The sequence below is a fragment of the Anabrus simplex genome, chromosome 7 (genome assembly GCF_040414725.1).
Source record: "Anabrus simplex isolate iqAnaSimp1 chromosome 7, ASM4041472v1, whole genome shotgun sequence".
Classification (NCBI taxonomy): domain Eukaryota; kingdom Metazoa; phylum Arthropoda; class Insecta; order Orthoptera; family Tettigoniidae; genus Anabrus; species Anabrus simplex.
This window is the reverse complement of record NC_090271.1, coordinates 236,625,941-236,649,590: the sequence shown is the minus strand read 5'-3', so window position 1 is coordinate 236,649,590 and position 23,650 is coordinate 236,625,941. Positions and strand designations below refer to the sequence as shown.

The 23,650-nt window shown below is 41.2% G+C and overlaps 1 protein-coding gene across 1 annotated transcript in view; it reads left to right on the top strand.

The window, feature by feature from the left end:
- LOC136877792 (protein gooseberry-like) overlaps nt 1–23,650 on the top strand; it is a 187,586-nt gene that overhangs the window by 152,661 nt on the left and 11,275 nt on the right. Inside the window, exons 4-5 of the mRNA XM_067151998.2 lie at nt 3,439–3,635; nt 8,967–9,123. Coding sequence (XP_067008099.1) covers nt 3,439–3,635; nt 8,967–9,123 — 354 coding nt within the window. The remainder of the gene's footprint in view (nt 1–3,438; nt 3,636–8,966; nt 9,124–23,650) is intronic.

Below are 23,650 nucleotides of genomic sequence, written 5' to 3'. Positions count from 1 at the left end.
AAAAGCCTGGGTTCTGTTCCAAATTTATCCGCAGTGTTCATATGGAGTGAGGACAAATGACGTTGTAGATGGTGATCCGTCCGTCGGATGGAGAAGTTAAGTGTTATTCGATGGGAATAGACTATGTGCCGACAACAGGTTTCACCCTCTCATTATCAACAGACCCAGACGCGCAAGTCATCCATGGGTGTCAACTAGAAGGCCGGAAGCCACGGACATCACATCACTGCAATCGTAAAATGTAGCCTCTGGGCAACAAACTGCGAGGAAGATCTTAGCTCTCAACACGAGAGGCAATTTCATTAATACAAGAAAGGAATGTCGACACAAGGAGGTCGGCGAAGCTAAAAACAAGTCACAAAGGCAGGAACTTGTCTCCGTGACATGACATGTCATGTACCATGACACGTGTCACATGTGCCGCCCCCTTACGCAACGTGCCGCTGCCGTCTGTCACAGCGACATCTTCACAGGCCCTATCAGAGTACATTTCTTACACACAGTCGTTCTGAACATAGTGGTTGGTATATATCCCTGTATTGGGAAATTTGTCAGAAAAGTAAAAGGTAGTTTTTACAAATTCAGTCACTATAACTTAAAAATTCCATCACCCTCCGTTTATTCGAAAACGATTACCTATTTTCAATTTTAATACCTAGAGTTATATTGAATATTATCAATGTTTTTTACAATGTTTTTGTAGTGGAGTATCTTCCCCTTTCGATAGCAGTTGTAACTAGACCTTTAACTGATATGGTAGCCATAGGCCACTGACTAGAGTAGAAGTACCAGGAGAAGCTTTGAGTGGAAGCGAAAAAAGGCATTGACAAGATTTATAGAGGAATGATTTTCTGTCAAAATAAAATTTAGACATGAAACAATTTTTAGCTCGCTTTTGGAAGTAGTCTATATTTCTCCGCCTTAGTATAGGCCCTATATTTTCCATACTTTCACATTAGCTTTACTAAAATATCTGTGAATGAGGAAAACTAGCTCACCTACTCGGTTGAAAGTGGCGAGTATGATTGCTGGAAACAATGGCTGGAGAGTCCTCGAAATGAGGAGATAAAGGCGAATGAACTCGATGGATGAAGCTGTACGCATAAAGCGGCTTCATTGTTGGGATCATGTGAGGCGAATGGAGGAGGATAGATTACCTCGGAGAATAATGGACTCGGTCATGGACAGACCAAGGGGACGATGGTTAGGCTTCGTTTCTAATGATTTAATGATCAGAGGTGTGGAAGTAAATGAGTCTACAGTCTACAATCTACAGTAGTTGTGGAAACGATAAGTTTTTATTCACGGAGGTTTGCTGAAAGCAGTGTATGTCCATTTTATATTAGATTATATTAGATTTATTTTAGATTCTTCTTCTTCTGAGTTCAAATGGAGTCAGAATGCACGATGTTATTATTTTTTATCCTTTGTTGGCCTCTTCCCATTTATTTGGGGATAAAACCCAATTTTTGGGCCGGTTGCCTTTGCAGGTGTGTTGGAAGAGCAGACGCCAACAAGGGAGTTTACCAGACAAGACTAAAATCGAACCCGGAGCCGGAGGCCGCTATTCTGACCATGCAGCCAAGGAGCCAGCAGTCCTTCTTCAAATTTTAACATAGAACACAGAGGACAACCGTGTATTCTGCCGTCGTCATGAGTAGAACTTGAGAGCTCCGTTCCGTTTATCTGTGTGTGCATTTTAAACATCATCTCATCTTAACTAAGGTGAAGTTATAAGTAGGTTCCCACCTTCCAATACTTATCAATTTCTATATGATAGTTTTATTAATTACATAATATAAACCAGCTTAATCTCTAGGACATGTTTCGTTCCGATTATGGAACATCTTCAGCTAAAAAAAATTTTTTGACAAAATGGCAAGACAATTAAAATACATTGATAGTTATGATGATACAATAGCTAAATGATTTGACAAAATTAGCCCGAAAATTAAAACACATATGATAGTTATGATGATAAAATAAAATGTTCATTCATGTTGGTTAAAAATTCAACACTGACACTGGACACTGACTTGTTGAATTTTTAACCAATATGAATGAACATTTTATTTTATCATCATAACTATCATATGTGTTTTAATTTTCGTGCCATTTTGTCAAATCATTTAGCTAGTGTATCATCATAACTATCAATTTATTGTCTTGCCATTTTGTCAAAAAAACTTTTTAGCTGAAGATGTTCCATAATTGGAACGAAACATGTCCTAGATATTAAGCTGGTTTATATTATGTAATTAATAAAACTATTATAAAGAAATAGATAAGTATTAGAAGGTGGGAACCTACATAACTTAACCTTAGTTGTGTTGAGCCAATACGGGATAAAATATGAGATTTATAAACTGTCATCTCATCTTCCCATCATCACTTTACAGTACTTGTTGGAAGAATCGCAAACTTGGTTAATTCAGTGTGATCCAACCATTTTTACCTTATATCTTCGAAATACGTTTGCTTACCTATCGGGCCCAAACTCATGTTGGTTTATATACAAGTGGGAAGAATGTTATTGCTCAGATTATTAGTCTAATTTTGGCTAAGCTCCTGTACACACGCCCAGTGTTGCCGGCCTAATAAACTCCTTGCTTCACGTATTCATACTGTACATTTTTGAACTGATCAACACAAAAGAATGGATCGACTCTTGTACGGAAGGATGAGCGTCACCCTAACCTCATCCCGTGCTACGGTCTTTATTTACTGTATTATTCTTATCTTTGAAATGCGTACTTTGCATTCCTTCACAGAATACTTCAATGTGCAATTGCGCTCTGCGGAAATGTAGCCAAATTTCTAAAATCTTTCTTCTCGAGAGCAAAAGCAACATTACGTATTATAACAAAATCTCCTACATCCTACATACGTTCATGTCATGTGGAGAAATATAGTACCAAAAGACTACAAAATACATATTCGACCCATTTCATTGGCCCCTTGAAATGAAATGTCGTATGGTTTTTAGTGCCGGCCGGTAATCGAAACCGGGACCCTCTGAACCGAAGGCCAGTACGCTGACCGTTCAGCCAACGAGTCGGATATTGGTCCCTTAAAAATATTTAATAACTTGTGCTCAGATTTAAAATATTGTTGAGCACATTCAGACGCAAACTTAAGAAGAGGTTAATCATGTATCATTTTTTAATCCGTATAGGCATGTAATGAAATTAATGAGTTTAGTATAAAATGAAGCTACATATTATTCAACGAATATGCATTTTAGTTTGATTTTCTTTGTTTATTATATTAAGATCCTTAAATATGCAATAAATTATATTATATTTCCCAGCCTCCTAATTAAGTAGTTGCGTGTTTTTCTTGAAGAATTGCGAAGGCTATTGTGTAGTAATATAGGCTACTTCGTTAGAAAATTGATTCTGCTGATAGCTGCTGATGTTTTTATTTATTTTTTTTCAGGAAAGAACAGCGAAGGATCAGACTGCGAATCAGAACCAGGAATTCCCCTCAAACGAAAGCAGAGACGCAGTCGCACCACCTTCACGGCACAACAGCTGGACGAGCTGGAGAAGGCATTCGAACGCACCCAGTATCCAGATATCTACACGCGGGAAGAACTGGCGCAGAGAACCAAGCTGACAGAGGCCAGGATACAGGTGAGCCTTGCACCTCACTTTGAGCTTCTTGTTCTCGCCAAAACCCGGTGGCTCAGGGAGTCTTTCATTTTCACGATCTTCGGGACTCTTCCCTTTCTTTTGTGGATATCTTCATTCATCGAAGTGTCAGACGTTGTCCTTTTGATCGTCTCCCCCCCCCCCGTGAGTGGGGGCAATAGGATAACACCCACGGTATCCTCTGCCTGTCGTAAGAGGTGACTAAATGAGGTGCCAGGGGCTCTCAACTTGGGAACGTGAGTTGGTGACCACGGGACCCTGAGCTGATTCTTTGCATTGCTTGTGCCAAGCTCCTCACTTTCATCTATCGTATCCGACCTCCCTTGGCCAACTCTTGTTGTTTTCCGACCCCGACGGTATTAGGTTGCGAGGCCAACGGAGTCTTTCATGTTCACGCCCTTCGTGGCCCTTGCCTTTCTTTGGACGAGACCTTCATTTTTCGAAGTGTCGGAGCCCTTCCAATTTTTTCTTCCTATTAGTGTTATATAGAGGATGGTCACCTAGTTGTACTTCCTCTCAAAACAATAGTCACCACCACCACCTTTTGATCATTCGATGGGAGTTGTTGGGTGGTTACCTAGTTACACTTCTGCTTAAAACAATAACCCCCAATAACTTCTTCTTTACCGAGCTCGATAGCTGCAGTCGCTTAAGTGCGGGCGGTATCCACTATTCGGAAGATAGTGGGTTCGAACCTCATGGCCGGCAACCCTGAAGATGGTTTTTCATGGTGGTTTCCCATTTTCACACCAGGCAAATGCTGGCGCTGTACCTTAATTATGGCCACGGCCGATTATTTCCTACCGGGCGAGTTGGCCGTGCGGTTAGGATCGCTCAGCTGTGAACTTGCGTCCGAGAGATAGTGGGTTCGAACCCCACTTCCTTTCCACTCCTAGGCCTTTCCTATTCCATCGTCGCCATACGACCTGTCTGTGTCGGCGCGACGTAAAGCAAATAGCAAAAAAGAAAAAAGAAAAGATAATTTCCCGCTTCTAGCCCTTTCCTGCCCAATCGTCGCCATAAGACTTATCTGTGTCGGTGTGACGTTAAGCGGCCTGTAAAAAAAAACTTATTTCAATCAATCGATCGCTCAATCAATCAATCAATCAATCAATCAATCAATCAATCAATCAATCAATCAATCAATCACGCTGATCTGCATTTAGAGAGCAGTGGAAGATTCCATATAATTTGTGTACCTAGTATTATCTTAAATGATGTCAAAGAAGTTGAAAATTTATCGAACATTTCCCGTGATATATTATTCCATTCCCTAATTCCACTTCCTAGAAAAAAATATTTGCTCCAATTTGTCATCTTAAATTCCAACTTTATCTTCATATTATGATCTTTCCTACCTTTAAAACCTCCACTGAAGATTATTAGTAGAGCAATGTCATGCCACACCATCTCTCCACTCATAGTTCGGAACATACCACTTAGTCGAGCAACTCTCCTCCTTACTCCCAAGTCTTCCAAGCCGAAAGTTTTCAACATTTTCGTATCGCTACTCTTTTGTCGGAAATCTCCCACAAGAAATCGTGCTGTTTTCCTTTGGATCTTTTCCATTTCTCGCATCAAGTAATCCTGGTGAATATCCCATACATTGCAACTATACTGTAATTGGGGACTTACCAATCGCTTCTCCTTTACATCCTTACTACAACCCCTACATGCCCTCATAACAATATGGCGAGAGTATCTCCTGGCCGTCTTACGACGTCTCTCCTTTCTTTTCCCGATACCTTCATTCTTCCTTTTTGTTTTACTCAGATAGGTCTTATGGCTGGGAAGGCACAAGTGCGAAAATGGGAAACCAGGACAGTGGGGTTCGAGTCCACCTTCTCCTGAATGTAAGCCAGCAGCCACGCGCCTTCCTTCTTCTGTTTAGAGTTAAGACAGTATCAAATTTCAAGGGTTTCCCAGAGGAAGTTCGACGGTAACCTCCAAAGGGCGAGTTTCCGGAGGAACGAAAAAGAGAAATAAGAAACTGAATGAAAGCATACTCGCGGAACATCAAAGTTAGTGGAGGGAGGAAATGCCTGTGCAGTATATCCAAAGTGCTAAAGCTGTTACTGTATTCTGTGGTTCATAGTAGCCCAAATCAAAATAAAGGAGAGCGAAGAGGGAGTGCTTATCTAGATGTTCTTCCCCTTAGAACAATAATCACCACCATTCCTTCTTCTTTTTCTTCTTCCCTATATGATACATAGTATCATAGAAATTATCCACGGTATTGTAGTAATAAGTAACTAAAAGGGGGGGACTTTTCAAGTGTATGGTTTGGCAGACACGGCACAGAATCAGTATCACATTAATATCAGATGCCATCTAATTCAGGAGTAACTAAGCTTGTAATTATGGCTGTCGCCGTATTTTGCACAACTTTGTGGAAGTATGAAGATTGTTAATATGCTAAGGACCGTTTGAAAATTTATAAATTCTTTAACTCTGGATAGGCCTCTTATTCTCCATGCAAGGAAACCAAACAGACTGCACTTCATTGCCTACCAGAAGAGAGTTGTGGGGAATTTTGAACATACAGTATGTAAACAGAAGATAAATTCTAGATTGTTGATTGTTGCTTTCATAGTACAATCAGTATCAAAGGTGAGAGAAATTTGATAGGGTATATTGTGTAATGCCTCTGTATGATGGACCTCCCTGAAATATTTCTTGCTTTGCGGTGTTCATGGGCCTAAAATTGTTTTCTCTGCTCAAAAATGTACAGAATGGATATATTTTATCACAAAATTAGTTTGTTTCTTGACTTAATGTCCTATAATTACATATCTTTGGATTCGGTTGATAATTAATGATCAGATGAAACCGTTTCTTATCCCTGGAAGAGATGATAAATTTGCAGTTCCTGTTCTGTGCAGTGGTAGGTGGTAAACCAAGTTTAGCACCCAGTCGAAACCCTTTTATTGGCCTTATTCACATGGCGTTGATTTTTATCCTACAATGTAGGCCTATATATTACGTTTGTCTAGTATTTCATTAATTATATTCATATTTGAAAGTGGTTTATGTACGTAAGCCTAGTTCTGGTTTGTGTGAAGTTGATCATAGAACCCCCACGAGAAAATAATTTGAATAAGTGTTATTTCTCTTTCAATACGAGTAATACGTAATTGACCAGCTAACGTTCGATTCTCGATTAGTTCAGTATTTTATGTCAATCATATTTAGAATTTCCTTTCATGAAAAGTATTTCAGTGCTATTTTTATGTTTTCTTATGTTTTCTTATATATATAAATGATATGAGTAAAGGAGTGGAATCGGAGGTAAGGCTTTTTGCGGATGATGTTATTCTCTATAGAGTGATAAATAAGTTACAAGATTGTGAGCGACTGCAACGTGACCTCGAAAATGTTGTGAGATGGACAGCAGGCAATGGTATGTTGATAAACGGGGTTAAAAGTCAGGTTGTGAGTTTCACAAATAGGAAAAGTCCTCTCAGTTTTAATTACTGCGTTGATGGGGTGAAAGTTCCATTTGGGGATCATCGTAAGTATCTAAGTGTTAATATAAGGAAATATCTTCATTGGGGTAATCACATAAACGGGATTGTAAATAAAGGGTACAGATCTCTGCACATGGTTATGAGGGTGTTTAGGGGTTGTAGTAAGGATGTAAAGGAGAGGGCATATAAGTCTCTGGTAAGACCCCAACTAGAGTATGGTTCCAGTGTATGGGACCCTCACCAGGATTACCATATTCAAGAACTGGAAAAAATCCAAAGAAAAGCACTCGATTTGTTCTGTGTGATTTCCGACAAAAGAGTAGCGTTACAAAAATGTTGCAATGTTTGGGTTGGGAAGAATTGAGAGAAAGAAGAAGAGCTGCTCGACTAAGTGGTATGTTCCGAGCTGTCAGCGGAGAGATGGCGTGGAATGACATTAGTAGACCAATAAGTTTAAATGGCGTTTATAAAAGCAGGAAAGATCACAATATGAAGATAAAGTTGGAATTCAAGAGGACAAACTGGGGCAAATATTCATTTATAGGAAGGGGAGTTAGGGATTGGAATAACTTACCAAGGGAGATGTTCAATAAATTTCCAATTTCTTTGAAATCATTTCGGAAAAGGCTAGGAAAGCAACAGATAGGGAATCTGCCACCTGGGCGACTGCCCTAAATGCAGATCAGTATTGATTGACTGATTGACAGTTTTATGCGAAGCTTATTTTAGAAACGGATTAAGTTGTCCGTTTTTCTTCTTCAGCTATTTTCACTTTCCTAAAGAGATGAAAAGTAAGATGAATGACGTCCATATACAAGCGTTAACGTAGCAGGTTGAATTCGATGCGTAGTCTCACCATGCTTCAAAGGATAAACAAAGCAAAAGGTTCAATTAATTAATGAATAACACAAATACTATCAGTCTTAATGTGATCAAAAACATGTAAAATATTACTTAACTTCATACTAATGGTACTGCATCTTAATCTTGAATTTATTTACGAATCTTCTAATGTCTTAAATTCTAAGTCAGTTTAACTGTTGTGAATACTTAATGAAATCCTAAAACAAATTTGAGAAGAAACATTGTAGTAGAGAAGAGCATATTTTTAAGTAATGCAACTAATTATTCAATAGAAAATATTATGGTATGTGGTGAATCAGCACAGCAAGGTCGTTGACAATGGAGGAGCAGCTTGCAATGCGCGAATTTCCGACAAGAGTGAATAGGAACACGTGTTGAGAACAACGTGACAACATTATGGATAACAGAGGATCACACCGCATCTTACCCATCCATCGTTCACCATAGCTATGGGACCAGCTAACGTTCGATTCTCGATTAGTTCAGTATTTTATGTCAATCATGGTTATGAGGGTGTTTAGGGGTTGTAGTAAGGATGTAAAGTAAGGATGAAAAGTATTTCAGTGCAATTTTTATTCTTAGCTAATGTATTCTTTGTTTCCTTTTTGGCTTTTTTAACTCTTACAACAGGATTTATTTATTTATTTATTTATTTATTTATTTATTTATTTATTTATTTATGTAAAGCTCTTTAATATAAATTAGCTCCAATTACAAAACACTGACTAATTTTACTTTAGTACACAGTTTCTATATGCATCACTATTCGAACAGAATTGCTGAAATAAAACATGAAACATATTGGAAATAAATTAAATAATGAATTAACTTAAACGCTTTTCAGCCACTCCTGTCGGTGATCAACCAAGATATCACGGGTAATCAGACTACTCGCTGAAGCGAGCTATGAAATGGGAATGGGATGTAAACTAAACAGAGATCCTGTATTCCAGTTGCTTAAAGGATTATGTAATGGCTTCAGGTGTGGTTCAGCAACCGGCGCGCAAGACTCCGCAAGCAGCTGTCCAGCAGCGCCAGTAGCTATGGCTCGATGGCCCTCCCAGGATCGTACCCAGCACCCTCCTACATGCTGCCGCAGAGTCTTCCAGACTCATTCGCCTCCACCTCGGCTGCACAGGGTAAGTCAACATGCTGCACATATCACGATGTAAACATAGAATTCCGTAAACAAATTAAAATTGTTGTATGTCCGGCGCTCCCGTCTCGCTCCGCCAGCCAGCTGAACGCGCGCCTGTGTATCATTCTGCCAGCTTCGACGCGCAGACCTCAGTGCGCGTGCCTGACCATCGAGTGTACTATAAATACGAGCTCCCTGCCTGCTTACTCGCCCACTTGCCCCGGTGTCCAGCTCCAGAATACACCCTACGTCGAGCACGGAGGCTACTCCTCTTGAAAATGTGCTTCGACCAGGTGGACTGAATTTCTGGCAGTACGAGGTTTCACCTCTGGTCACCGCTCCCTTACCTGTTTCCGCTGCCTATGTTCCGTAATTCTTTTACAAGCCATTTTCATTCCCTAACTTATGCAAGCTCCCTTAGTTTCGCTAGGTGGAATTTCTTCAATCAATTGAACTTGCTTTTTAGGAATTCAGGCACTTCAACAAACAAGGACTCTCATAAACATTTATGTTAGTGTGCCAGACAGTTCTCGACTATCAACGTGTCAATTCACAAAGACTATCTTTTCAAGATAGAAGTGTATATAAAGACTGCAAACCTGTACATATTGTATAAAGACAGACTTTTCTCAAGATTCAATATTCCTTTTTGCTTCAAAATAAATTTCAGTTATTTGTGTAAATATCATAAAGTGAAGCAAATAAAAGTTGTGTTCTGTAAACTTCAACCTTGGTTACAACAAAAATCACTTACAATTTTATTTATTTTCTTTTAATATACGAATTTTTAAATTTTAAACTTTACAACACATGTCGTCTAATTACAAATTTCTTTGGTCTATTTTTCATAAGTACCTATCATAACTACTTCGATTTATTAAAAGAAAATTGAAGAAAAAAGAAATTAAATTCATAGTTTCCTTCGTTTTAACGTAATAAACTGATCAGTTACCGGTATTTCATGAAATTTTATCTTTTTTCTAGTTCCTCTCCTATGGTATGGAATGACATTAGGAGACAAATAAGCCTGGGTGGAGTTTTAAAAAAAAAGTAGGAACGATCAGAATATAAAGATAAAGTTGGGACTAAAGAGGAACAATTGGGACAAATATTCGTTAACAGGAAAAGTTAGGGATTGGAATAATATACCAAGAGAGAGATTTTCGATGAATTTCCAACTTCTTTAAAAATATTTAAGAAAAGGTTAGATAAACAATTGATAGGGAATAGTTTCCACCTGGGAGACAGCCCTAAATGCAGATCAGTTGTAAATCTAATGCAATGTAATGTAATCCGAGCGTCTTTGTTTACATACCGATGTAACAAAGAATTCTGCCTTTGTCTTACTTTTTGGTTTGAGAGATGTATTATTGTTAGCCCATGCCACAATGAATGTGATACCATAGAAATCAATAATATACCGAGCAAGTGGCCATGTGGTTAGCGTCGCGCGACTGTGAGCTTGTAATCGGGAGATAGTGGGTTCGAACCACACTGTCGGCAGCCCTGAAGATGGTTTTCCGCGGTTTCTCATTTTAACGCCAGGCAAATGCTGGGGCTGTACCTTAGGTAAGGCCACGGCCGCTTCCTTCGCACTCCTAGCCTTCTGCTATCCCATCGTCGCCATAAGACCTATCTGTTTCGGTGCGACGTAAAGCAAAATGAATGATGAAATCAACAATAATAATAATAATAATAATAATAATAATAATAATAAAACCGGGCGAGTTGGCCGTGCGCGTAGAGGCGCGCGGCTGTGAGCTTGCATCCGGGAGATAGTAGGTTCGAATCCCACTATCGGCAGCCCTGAAGATGGTTTTCCGTGCTTTCCCATTTTCACACCAGGCAAATGCTCCAACTCCTAGGCCTTTCCTATTCCATCGTAGCCATAAGACCTATCTGTGTCGGTGCGACGTAAAGCCCCTAGCAAAATAATAATAATAATAATAATAATAATAATAATAATGCCGGGCTGAGTGGCTCAGACGGTTGAGGCGCTGGCCTTCTGACCCCAACTTGGCAGGTTCGATCCTGGCTCAGTCCGGTGGTATTTGAAGGTGCTCAAATACGTCAGCCTCGTGTTTGTAGATTTACTGGCACGTAAAAAGAACTCCTGCGGGACTAAATTCCGGTACCTCGGCGTCTCCGAAAGCAGTAAAAGTAGTTAGTGTGCGTAAAGCAAATAGCGTTATTATTATTTACGTACGTAAAATGTCGTGTTGTTTTGGTTTACTACCTTGCACATCCAAGATCACTCTATTTAACTCTTCTGTGTGCAAGCATTGGCGCGATCAAGTTTGTGTAATATTACGTGTGAACAGGTTTGATTCTTTGCGTAAACTTCGTGCAGCAACAGCAACCATCATACTGGTAATGTTAACAAGAGTGAGAGCATAATGCGAAGAGCAGTATTGTGTATGGAACAGGGAGTGAACATTTGTTGTGATGGAACGAGCAGCAGTATTCATACATATCGTAATTTTACTTTTGATATGGAAGGGCCTGTCTGGTCTCAACATACTACGAAATATAGAGCTGCAACGCATTATACTGTGAAGTATCCGCCTGAATGAAGCTGCAACCCAGTATACTGTGAAATATGCGTCTGAATGGTGCTGCAACCCAGTATACTGTGCTGTGAAATATGCGCCTGAATGAAGCTGCAACCCAGTATACTGTGAAATATGCGCCTGAATGGAATTGCAGCCCAGTATTATGTGAAGTATACGCCTGAATGGAACTGCAACCCATTATACTGTGAAATATACGCTTGAATAGAGCTGCAACCCAGTATACTGTGAAATATGCGCCTGAATGGAGCTGCAATCCAGTATACTGTGAAATATGCGCCTGAGTGGAGCTGCAACCCAGTAAACTGTGAAGTAAGCGCCTGCCTGGAACTGCGACCAAAATAATGCGTAGTATTTATCTGGAGTACCCGGTACATATGTAAGTATGGGTGTAACTCAATGTTCAACCCTTCAGTTCGGAAACTATCTGAATTATTTTTTCTTAATCTGTTTACCCTCCAGGTTTGGTTTTTCCCTCGGACTCAGCGAGGGACCCCACCTCTACCGCCTCAAGGGCAGTGTCCTGGAACGTGAGGCATTGGGTCGAGGGATACAACTGGGGAGAATAACCAGCACCTCGCCCAGGCGGCCTCACCTGCTATGCTGAACAGGGATCTTGTGGGAGGATGGGTGATTGGAAGGGATAGGCAAGGAAGAGGGAAGGAAGCGGCCGTGGCCGTAAGTTAGGTACCATTCCGGCATTTGCCTGGAGGAGAAGTGGGAAACCACGGACAACCACTTCCAGGATGACTGAGGTGGGAATCGAACCCACTTCTACTCATTTGACCTCCCGAGGCTAAGTGGACCTCTTTCCAGCCCTCGTAACACTTTTCAAATTTCGTGGCAGAGCCGAGAATCCAACCTGGGCCTCCGGGGGTGGCAGCTAATCACACTAACCGCTACACCACAGAGGCGGTCACTCTGAATTATTTTATGTTTGAAATTATTGAAAATTGGGCAGTACCTGTGTCGGAGCGGCAGCCGCAGGTCTCTTGGGCGTAGAATATATCGTGTGTGTTTTAGGAATTTAAGATCAGCTTTAATTTTTAACGTTGTCAAATCGCAGTTTCCAACATGCAGTTACAGCTTTTCGAGTGTGTCCATAAGGAGCAGTAGACATACTTGCCTTATGTACCTTATGTAAGATTATTTGCGCTCAGCCTCTGATATTCTGGGGTTGTTCATTCCTTTTGACTCGTTGTTTCTTCTTGTTTCCGATTGCGGTGGGCTTCAACCTTCCCTAAATTAAGATATTGAGCCATTTCGGCAAATTTCACTACAATTTCACAATGTTTCGCATACGTAATCAAGTTTTCTTACTGATATCGATAGATCTGGCGTAAGTGCAACGTACGACTCCTCTTAATATATTAGCTTAGTTATTATCCGTAAAGAACTTCTTCTTTGTCCATTTAACTCCTTAAATGAACAACTATGTATTACTCAACAGGTATTCGTTTGGTTATTTTAGTAAAACCTTCATAACTACCTCGAGAAGAAGACTGTGGACCACATAATTAAAGACTTCTGTAATTTTCTAATGAAACAGGGTCGTCTTATCTGAACAATAGCCTGTTTCTATAACTTGCATCTACTAACGCAAAACTGGGCATATAATCTCTTAGTATTGTCTCTTAAAACAACAATAATCTTCGAACTCGAAACTACAGTATAACAATAATTTTGTGGGGCTCTTGCTAGTCTCATTCAACCCATGTAAGTCAGACCCTCCGACGAAGGTGGGTGGCGTCTGTCGTGTACGAGAATGATGTCTGAGTTGCAGGGATTTTGGACACAGCACAAACACCCGGGCCCCAAGCCAAGGAAATGGACAGTGTAAGATTAAATTCCCTCGATCCGGCCGGAAATTGAACCTGGGCCCCGAGCACCGAAGGTGATGACGATGACCACTCAGCCATAGAGTCGGACCTTACTATGATTAGGAGCCACACAAGACAGAGTTAGAGACAAACTTAACGCTGAATGGCAGGTGAAATTATCTGAGGCTTCGATGTTTTATAGACTTCTTCAGAGCTCAGAAATGTGGCTGGATGTGTTTAATGGTAATAACAAAGCAGCTAGCTTTAACCGCTCTGAAGGGAACTCGTTCTACTGCCTAGGATGATGGCCAGCACAAGAATGGGATGCGTATGTAGACATCAAAACCAGAATGAGCATCACAAGAAGAACTCCGATTCACGTGTCGTCAAGTGTTAAGAAGTGACGATGTTCAAGACCACGTCAGCAGCGAGGAAAACTGAAAGGAGGATGCCAATGTCTGCGTCAGACTCCACGAAACTGTGGCGTGGCGGTCGCTAGCTGATTTAGTTGCTAATACAGTGCCTCGTTGCGCGCGGAAGTTCAGTTTATTTTTAACGTTCATGGGTCTGTGGATGTTCATGTGCCATTCCCTTGGTTGAAAATAATGCTTCAGACCTCCATACAGAATAAAACGAAGGAAGTCCGAAAATCATTATTTTATTGTTTATGCACTTTGAACAGCTATGCCTATTACAATCGGCAGATTATCCCTCAAAACCTACAAAGTTGTCAATAATAATGGTTATGAATACATTTTACCTGTATGACCCTCTTCAAAAAGGTTTGGTGAAATACCGGTCACGTTGACCACGCTAGGTATGGTGCTTTGGCAGCATAATGAACAGTTTGCTCTTTCGTTGTGAGTTAACGCGGCATTTTTAATGATTTGATTTTCTACATTCATTGAGTACAGTGCTATTGCTGTGACGGAGACATTTCTTATTAATTTGTAACGAGTTGTAAGTGCAATAGTCATGTAGGCCTAAGACATTTCTGTATACCACCCTAGAAAGAGCAACATGCTTTTGAAGTGGACAAGTGCTATTGCCGGAAAGACAGAAATCTTACTACAAAGTTATGTGTGTGATGTTCATTTTCATGACTGATATATTAAGACTCATAAATGTGTGATGAAAGACTGAGATGGCTGTCATGGACCATAAGGATGAGGAACAGGATAGCATTTAACGACTAGCTTCTGGAGAGAGTGAGTACCAAGAATGAGTCCCCAGTAATACAGTGCGTACACACTTATGTGGGAATACAAGTGGAACTAGAGCTAAAGTTCGTGTAGTGAAGTCAATATGTCGGAAATTTTCCACAACACTTTCGTTCGGTTTGACCTTAAAAGGTTGTTTACACTTAAAGGAACCTTTTAAGCCCATTAAAACTCCAGGTCATCGTTTTAGAAAAGAAAGGTTTTCCATCGTGTAAAGATTGCTTGCGCTTGTCGGCCCGTCGCTGCTCGTTGCGGAGATATAAGTAGCATATAGATGTACGCTGTATTTTTTATGTTCTCCGTCTCTAGAGCTGAAGATGTTAATGTTTTATGTGCAGGTCTATATTAAGGGGAATATCTACGGTGCTGCATAAAAACGGCCGCGTGTGTGTAAAAAAAATGCTCTTGAAAATAACTTTTTTGTAGCAACATTGCAGAGCGTTACACGATGATCGTGTAGTGCAGCTAGCGCCGCTCTGCGGCAGAACCACTGAAACGGGTAAAGTGAGCACACTTTCTCTTCTATACGCTATGCTTCTGCGAACAGGAACCACCAGGAGAAGAGATATAAGTAGTCTGCGAGTGCCTTCTCCTCTTATATTACTGTCCATTGCAAGATCTAATAATTCGATTTTTTCACTACTCCATCATCCTACTGTAGGTAAAAGACACAACCAGTATACTTGAAATGGTCTACCTGCTCCAATTTTGTATTTCCTACTTCTCACTAAAACTTCGCAGACTTGCTCAGTGCTCTTCGTCCAGGATAGAGTCAGTGTAATGTTTCGAACCTGATGGACACGTGATTCTTAAATCATGGTTTTGAAAGGTCATGTTCAGTCGCACACGACACGTTATGGCTTAAGAACGCACGTTTACGATCCATAAAGATACGACTTGTGCTGGTTTCCCTAGTAGCCAGGACGTGTTGTACTTGGAAATCCGACTCGGTGGGAGGTTTGCAAGCTTGCAGTTTTGCGTGACTGTTGATAGCCAGCGGATCTCTAGCTTTACGTGCAATCCGAACCACAGTACTTAAACTTTTCATTTGCTGGAATTTCGGAATTTTTCTTGATGAAACTACATCCCCCTCTGTCAGGGGTTTAAAAGGGCTGTTTACAAGGTAGAAATGAATGTTGGTCACCTCTTATACAGTGTTTGTGAGAATGCGCCGTTTACTTGTACAATCATAAATTTGTTTTGATCAAACATTACGAATATTCTCAGAAATATTAAAAATTGAAATGAAACTCGTAACTGTGTGAATAGGGTTGGCTACAATTATTATTTATCCGAGGTCACAGTGAATAGCTAAGAATACGGCAGGTGACAGGCTGATGTTCTTGAGACAGGTAGTACTGTGAGGTAACCTCCACATCATTCATTACCTAGACACCTTTCAATGAAAAACGCAGCCGGGCTCCTTTTTTAGTGAGGCACGACAATAAAAAAGTAAATGAGTTTCCCAGCTACCTGCGCGCGCCCTGCTGAACTGACGCGTGACTACACGCAGCATCTTGGGAGTGAATGCAGAGATCCGAATTCGTGTAATTATCAGGGCTAAAAATAGACCGCTCCCAGTTCTTCAGCTATTGTTGATTTTCAAAATACGATAAAACGGAATTTGGGGGGAAATAATTCTGTTCGAATTTCTGAAATGCCGTATTGTGGAAAATAAAATGATGTCGACAGGAAGTCATAACAGTGGGAAAATCAAATAGTCGCTGGGTATTGCAACCTACTTCCGCTGAGGTCGGAAGTAAACAAGAATTGTCCTAGAGAAGTTGGGACCGAGCTCGATAGCTGCAGTCGCTTAAGTGCGGCCAGTATCCAGTATTCGGGAGATAGTAGGTTTGAATCCCACTGTCGGCAGCCCTGAAAATGGTTTTCCGTGGTTTCCTATTTTAACAACAGGCAAATGCTGGGGCTGTACCTTAATTAAGGCCACGGCCGCTTCCTTCCCGCTCCTAGCCCTTCCCTGTCCCATCGTCGCCATAAAACCTATCTGTGTCGGTGCGAGTAAAGCAACTAGCAAAAAAAAAAAAGGAGAAGTTGGAACCGGCGAGTTGGCCTTGCGGTTAGGGGCGCGGAGCTGTGAGCTTGCATCCGGGAGATAGTGGGTTCGAACCCCACTGTCAGCAGCCCTGAAAATGGTTTTCCGTGGTTTCTCACTTTCACACGAGGCAAATGCTGGGGCTGTACCTTAATTAAGACCACGGCCGCCTCCTTCCCACTCGTAGCCCTTTCCTATCCCATCGTCCCCTTAAGACCTATCTGTGTCGATGAGACGTAAAGCAAATTGTAAAAAAAAAAGAAAAAGAAGTTGAAAGGGAGGAACCCAACACAAATGTTAAGTAGAATAATGCCAGGCTCAGATTCAGACCATGTAGGTCCTTGGAGGAGGGAAACGTAAAGGCTTCCATTATCCATAACGTCGGCACAAAGCGGAACTGGTTATTCCTACCCCTGAATTAACTTGATACTCATTTGTGCTGTAGGCTGAGTCAGCTCTGCGCGTTTTCAGAGGGCAAGTCTCGCTTATAAATTTCCCGACTCCATGTAGGAGTATCGAATTCGCTTATACACCGTCGGAAATGTCTACAAGTCAACATTGTGAAATACGGCTGCTCCCTCCTTAAACTCCACCGACCTCTGCCAGAATCGAGGCTAGAAGGCAGTACCATAGCAGGATCGACCGATAGGGGGGAGGGGGTTATTCTATAGTTACAAAATGAAGGTGCGTGCATGACTTGTTATCATAAGGACACTGATATAAGTGAAGTACAGATCTGCTGGTTCTACAATTATGTCTCTGAGTGTTTATTTAGTTTATTATTATCCGTTTATGTTAATTTTCTTTTTTGTAAAAATTCCATGGGAGTGGGGGTGGGGTGGGGTGGGGTGTTTCTAACTCCCAGTAACACCCACCCCCTGGCTACGTTCCCGTTAAAATCTAAAATCCAACTTTTGAGGCTCCTTAGAAGTTAGATTGAAGAGATCTGTTGATATTGCAATTATGTTTTTGTGAATGTTAAAAAAAAAAAAAAAAAACAGCTTTCACTTGTTTATTTTCAGTTTGTGTGTGTGTGTGTGTGTGTGTGTGCGTGTGTGTGCGTGTGTGTGTGTGTAAAATTCCATTGGGGATGTTTCTAACCCCTAGTAACCTCCTGCCTTCCTCGGCTATGCCCCTGCTAGAAAGTAACCGCCAAGCCGACGGTTACAAAATGAATACCGAGCTCGATAGCTGCAGTCGCTTAAGTGCGGCCAGTATCCAGTATTCGGGAGATAGTAGGTTCGAATCCCACTGTCGGCAGCCCTGAAAATGGTTTTCCGTGGTTTCCCATGTTCACACCAGGCAAATGCTGGGGCTGTACCTTAATTAAGGCCACGGCCGCTCCCTTCCCACTCCTAGCCCTTTTCTGTCCCATCGTCGCCATAAGACCTATCTGTGTCGGTGCGACGTAAAGCAACTAGCAAAAAAAAAAAAAAAAAAAGAATATTAAAAGGACGTGACTTTTAAGCTGAAACTAAGCTTGTGATCATCGCCAGTTGTAGAGCAGTATCACTAGTACTAGCTCTTGGCTAACAAAAGACTTATGAAGTTCTACCCTGACTGTAGTTTGTAATGGAAGGTCGATCCAACACCTGTTGATACAATTCCACGACTAGAGTATTATGACAAATGATGTTCCTCTTCTTGCTGCTTCACCTGAAACGTGCTAAATTGGCTTCTATAAACCAACAGGCAGGGGCTATCCAATGTAGTCGAGGGTGTCCACGGCTTGAGGGCCCACATTCCTACACGTAGGTTACCAATAATAATATTCAGGAAGGGGTAGATTTTTAAAGTATTCGATTTTCGTTTTCTAACACCACCAGCCTCGATTACACCAACCTCCAGATTCCTATTCATGGCAGACATAATGGGTTTTTCTTAAGAGGGCTGCACTTACAGCCACACTACATTATTATTATTATTATTATTATTATTATTATTATTATTATTATTATTATTATTGATCCCCGCCTGGTGGCCATTATCGTTAAGGCGTTGAAGTCTAAACGGCCTGACACCGTGGTTAGCCGGTTCGAGTCCCGTTGGTCGAAAAAATATTCACCATCAGCGGGGTAGAGAGGTGGTGGTATACAATTTCTAATCACTAGATAGCGTGTCAAAAGCCTGGATTAAATTCCAAACCTCTGCGCAGTGCTCATATGGAGTGAGGGCATATGACGCTGTTGATGGTGATTCGTCCGTCGGATGGGGACGTTAAGACTTGAGCAGACCCCTTGGTGCTATTCGCCAGGAGTAGGCTATGTGCCGGCACCGGGTTTCACTCTCTCCCTTCCTACTATCATATATCACGTCATTCATTTCATCCCCTTAACTCATCTGATGTGGTTGACGTCAGGAGGGGCATCTGGTCATAAAAACCCGCCACGACAGATTCATCCCGTAGAGAAACGGGACAAGGGTTGGGCAAACATTATTATTATCATCAATGCAAGAGGAATTATAAAATGATATAACCACCTTTTCGGAAACTGGAGAAAAATAAGCCAGTGAAAGAAGAGAATAGAGAATATTGATTCACTTTAAGTCTGATGGGTAGCCGCTGTCAGAATGTGGTCTAGGTGTAGCAAACCTACCTCTTACCCGGAGGACCCGGGTTCGATTACCGGCCAGCTCAGCGACTTTTACCAGTATCTGAGGACTGTTTCAAGGTGCACTCAGCCTGCGAGAGAACAAGGGTATAACGGCCCCGGTCTAGAAAGCCAAGAATAATGGCCGAGACGATTCGTCGCGCTGACCATGCGTCTCCTGGTAGTCTGGAGGCCTTCAGGCCGAGCAGCGATCGCTTGGTAGGCCAAGGTCCTCCAGGGCTGTAGCACCATAGGGTTTGCTTTGATGAACGGTAGTGTTTTAACTATTGTGCTTAACTCTTTTGAAGTAATCACTCGAAATCTATTATTTTTATCCTTTTTACTTCTAATCACTAGATGGCGTGCCAAAAGCCCGGATTAAATTCCAAACCTCTGCGCAGTGCTCATATGGAGTGTTATAATCCAACACTAATAAATGTTTTGTTCATGACTTGTGAATAATGCTATAAATGCGTTGTCTTGATTTTGGATGTTATCCTTGCTTCTTGGTTGTGAGAACACTTAAGAAAGTATAGCAGCATGTTGTTATATGTACGATGTACGAAAACATTTCCATCCCGGACAGATTTTGTAAGAAGTCGTCAACACACACGGGAGAAGAAAACGTCCTGTACCGAATAAATGAAAGACATCGTGTAATAATGTTCTTGTAAGCCTAAAATATGATTATGATTCCTTTGTTCCTTATAGGCCTAAGACATCTTGTGTCAGTAGAATGCTCTGGTTGTTTGGACGAGCACATTATAATGGTAATCCCCAAGTAAAGTGTTCTATTATAGCAGTACTAATAATCCCAGAGCCTGCTGAAGTGAGATGACTTGCAAGGGTGTCGAACTCAGGCTGTTGTGGCCTTGAGCGCCCGTCATCACATGAAACTCGTGTCATACATGATTGATGAAGTAATCTAACAGAGGCATGCAAGAGAGAGAGAAGGGAGACCACGGGCTCATGAGCTGAGCTTGGAATTGCTTCCATTTTCTGTCTTTCAGTTTATCCATCTGGTAGAACCAGGTACCGGTGCCTCCTCTACTACAACTGTTTACTAGTTAGGTCCCTAGCCGAAACGTTAACAGCACTTGATGGGTCCTGGGTCGAAAGTGGAACAGCAAGACCAGATATTGAAATCACGTGGGAATTATTAACACTTCCATTGTGATTAGTTTCAATAAACATGCGAATCTCAGCTAAACTGTTGGGAAATTTTGACAGCAATTGTTTTTTTGTACCATGTACACGCGGAGCTGAGTAGCTCAGTCGGTAGAGCACCGGCCTTTATGGCAGGTTCGATCCTGGCTCAGTCCAGTGGAAAATTTGAAGGTGCTGAAATACGTCAGCCTTGTGTCGGTAGATTTACTGGCACGTAAAAGAACTCCTGCACGACAATATTCCGGCATCTCGGCGTTTCCGAAAACCGCAAAAGTAGTTAGTGGGACGTAAAACCAATAACATTATTATTATTATTATTATTATTATTATTATTATTATTATTATTATTATTATTATTATTATACCTATTATTAGTAGTAGTACCGGGCGAGTTGGCCGTGCGGTTAGGGCCGCGCGGCTGTGAGCTTGCATCCGGGATATAGTGGATTCGAACCCCACTGTCGGCAGCCCTGAAGATGGTTTTCCATGGTTTCCTATTTTCACGCCTTAATTAAGGCCACGGCCGCTTCTTTCCCAATCCTAGGCCTTTCCTATCCCTTCGTCGCCGTAAGACCTATCTGTGTCGGTGCGACGTAAAGCCATTTGCAAAAGAAATGTAGTAGTAGTACCATGCACATATTCTCTGACTAGTTGGTCATGTTTAGGGCCCGGGGTTTTTGAAAATACATATGCAAATACATATTTCGAGGGATTATGGCGTTATTGCTCATTCCTAACATAGGCCTAATTGTAATCACGTCGAACAAAATCTGTTTTGCTTGTGTTTTGGGCATTTATTGCCAGCATTAAAAATACCCTATTTTCAGCTCTGAGTAACGGAACTTTCCTTTCCTTTTGCTACTTGTAACGCAAGCGGACAACTTTGACGAAAGAAAGGAGTGGGACTTTCCCACATACCTTTCACCACATCAGAGGGTCAGTCTTGCGAGGAGACTCCTTGGTTAATGTGGTACTTTTTTATTTAGTAGTCTGCATCTCATGGTTAAGTGCTCGTTTGCTGATGATGCTTACAGAAAAGAGTAGCAGGAGATATTTATTAAGTCAGTGGGTGTCGTCGTGTACTGTCAGCTTTGTTCAAAAGAACTGACATTTGAAAATAAATGTGAATTTGAACAACATTCAAGAATGGCCGCGCGAATTACGGCAAAGGAGGGAGTGAATGAAAATAGACACCAACAATTGCTTCTTACACAATAAAAACATGGCGCAACAACCACGAAGGGCCATGGCCTACCAGGCGATCGCTGCTCAAACCGAAGGCCTGCAGATTACAAGGTATCGTGTTGTCACGACGAGTCCTCTCGGCCGTTATTCTTGGCTTTCTAGACCGGGGCCGCTATCTCACCGTTAGATAGCTCCTCAATTGTAATCACGTAGGCAATGTGGACCTCAAACCAGCCCTCTGATAACCTACAGGTAAAAATCCCTCACCTCGCCAGGAATCAAACCCGGGGTTCTTACATAAAACTTCTGTCAATACATTCTCAGATGACCTTTGTATTCACCAACATTCCACGGAATAAATTAAATAATCCATTTTTGTGATAATTTCTTGAATCACAAAATCACTGATTAATCAACTCTTAGAATAAAATTACATATCGTTGTCTTACTTCTAAAACCTCGTATGTCCCAATCCTCTTCCTGTCCATTTTTTCTTGAGACGGTCACGCCTTCCAGCCACATATGGATAAATGCAGCCTATGATAAGAATTTTCTTTTGTGTTCATTTTCTTCTGCACACGTGCAAAAGGAAATTAATACATTATACAATAAGAGAGCGTAAATTCGCCATGTAAAAAACATCCCTACAACACAGTACGGTAAGATTCATTTTCCTTTCCGCATTAACATAGGAAAATGAACAAACGAAAATTATTCTGATGGACTAAATGTCCATATGTGGCTGGGAGGCGGGACCAGTCTTAAGGAATATAATGGGTAGGAAGAGCATTGGGTTATACGAGGTTTTAGAACTAAGCCATCGATATTTTAAGTGCATGGTTCTTTCATTTTTGTGCATATTTGAAACATTTAAAGTGCATAAAGGTCCGGGTGCTAGGCTGAGGCACATCACAGGTTTTCATTACACCAGTTTAGAAGTTTCCTTGCCTGGCCAGGAATGTTGAATCCATTCCACCGTGACTGTGCAATATTCATGGCGTTCAACTTTCTGTTCATTCTAAGAAATGCCTTGCAGGATCCCAAAAGACAATGCCTTCTCTGAATGTCGTTGGCTAGGTGAAAACCTAAAACCAGAATGGCTTTTCTTCCTCGTTATTCAAGTATGAAGCCAGCTGACTGCAAATAAGTTCGTCAGTGCCTTAAATCTGCTGCAGTAGCATTTGGCAAACTGCGAATCAGATTTTTCAATAACCATGATATCAGTAGCTCTACCAAACCTCTCGTCTAACCCCGAGACATGGACAGCGTACAGGCACCACATAAAAAGAAACCTGAAATCTTCCGTCAGAGACGGAACATCTTGGGAATTATCTGGCAGGAGAAAAATACAAATGGTACTATGGACATGGAGGCGATGGTTTGGACACACTCAGCACTGTAGTCCCAAAATTCTCACAGAGTATACTCTTAAGTCAGCGCACGGACGTTTTATATTAGTGAGTTACCGCTAGTTATAATAATCATTCCTCAAGTTGGCATAAATCAGGCATATAGAAAACATTTTATGATAAAGAAGAAATCCATATTTGAATGCCCTAATTTGAGAATCTTAATTTGCTTACGCAGTAGTTTTTTTCTGGACCTACTTCCAGCAATTTATTAAAAAGAAATTCAACGTGCCTCTTTTCGTTTGCAATCACACTGTTTATTGGAAGAAACTCTTGAACTGGTATATGTTGCAGCCACGTATTCATATATTTCTCAGGTTTAAATCGCTCAACTGGTGAGGCACTTGAATGTATGAACATAAGGCTGGAAACGTGAGAAACGGACTGTGAAGTTTATGACCTAAAGAAGTACAAAATATGCAAACAAATATGCCTTAAAATGAAAGATAAATATGACTTATACATTTTAGACATAGGTTGCAAGTATTAGAATATTCCTAACATTAAACGTGT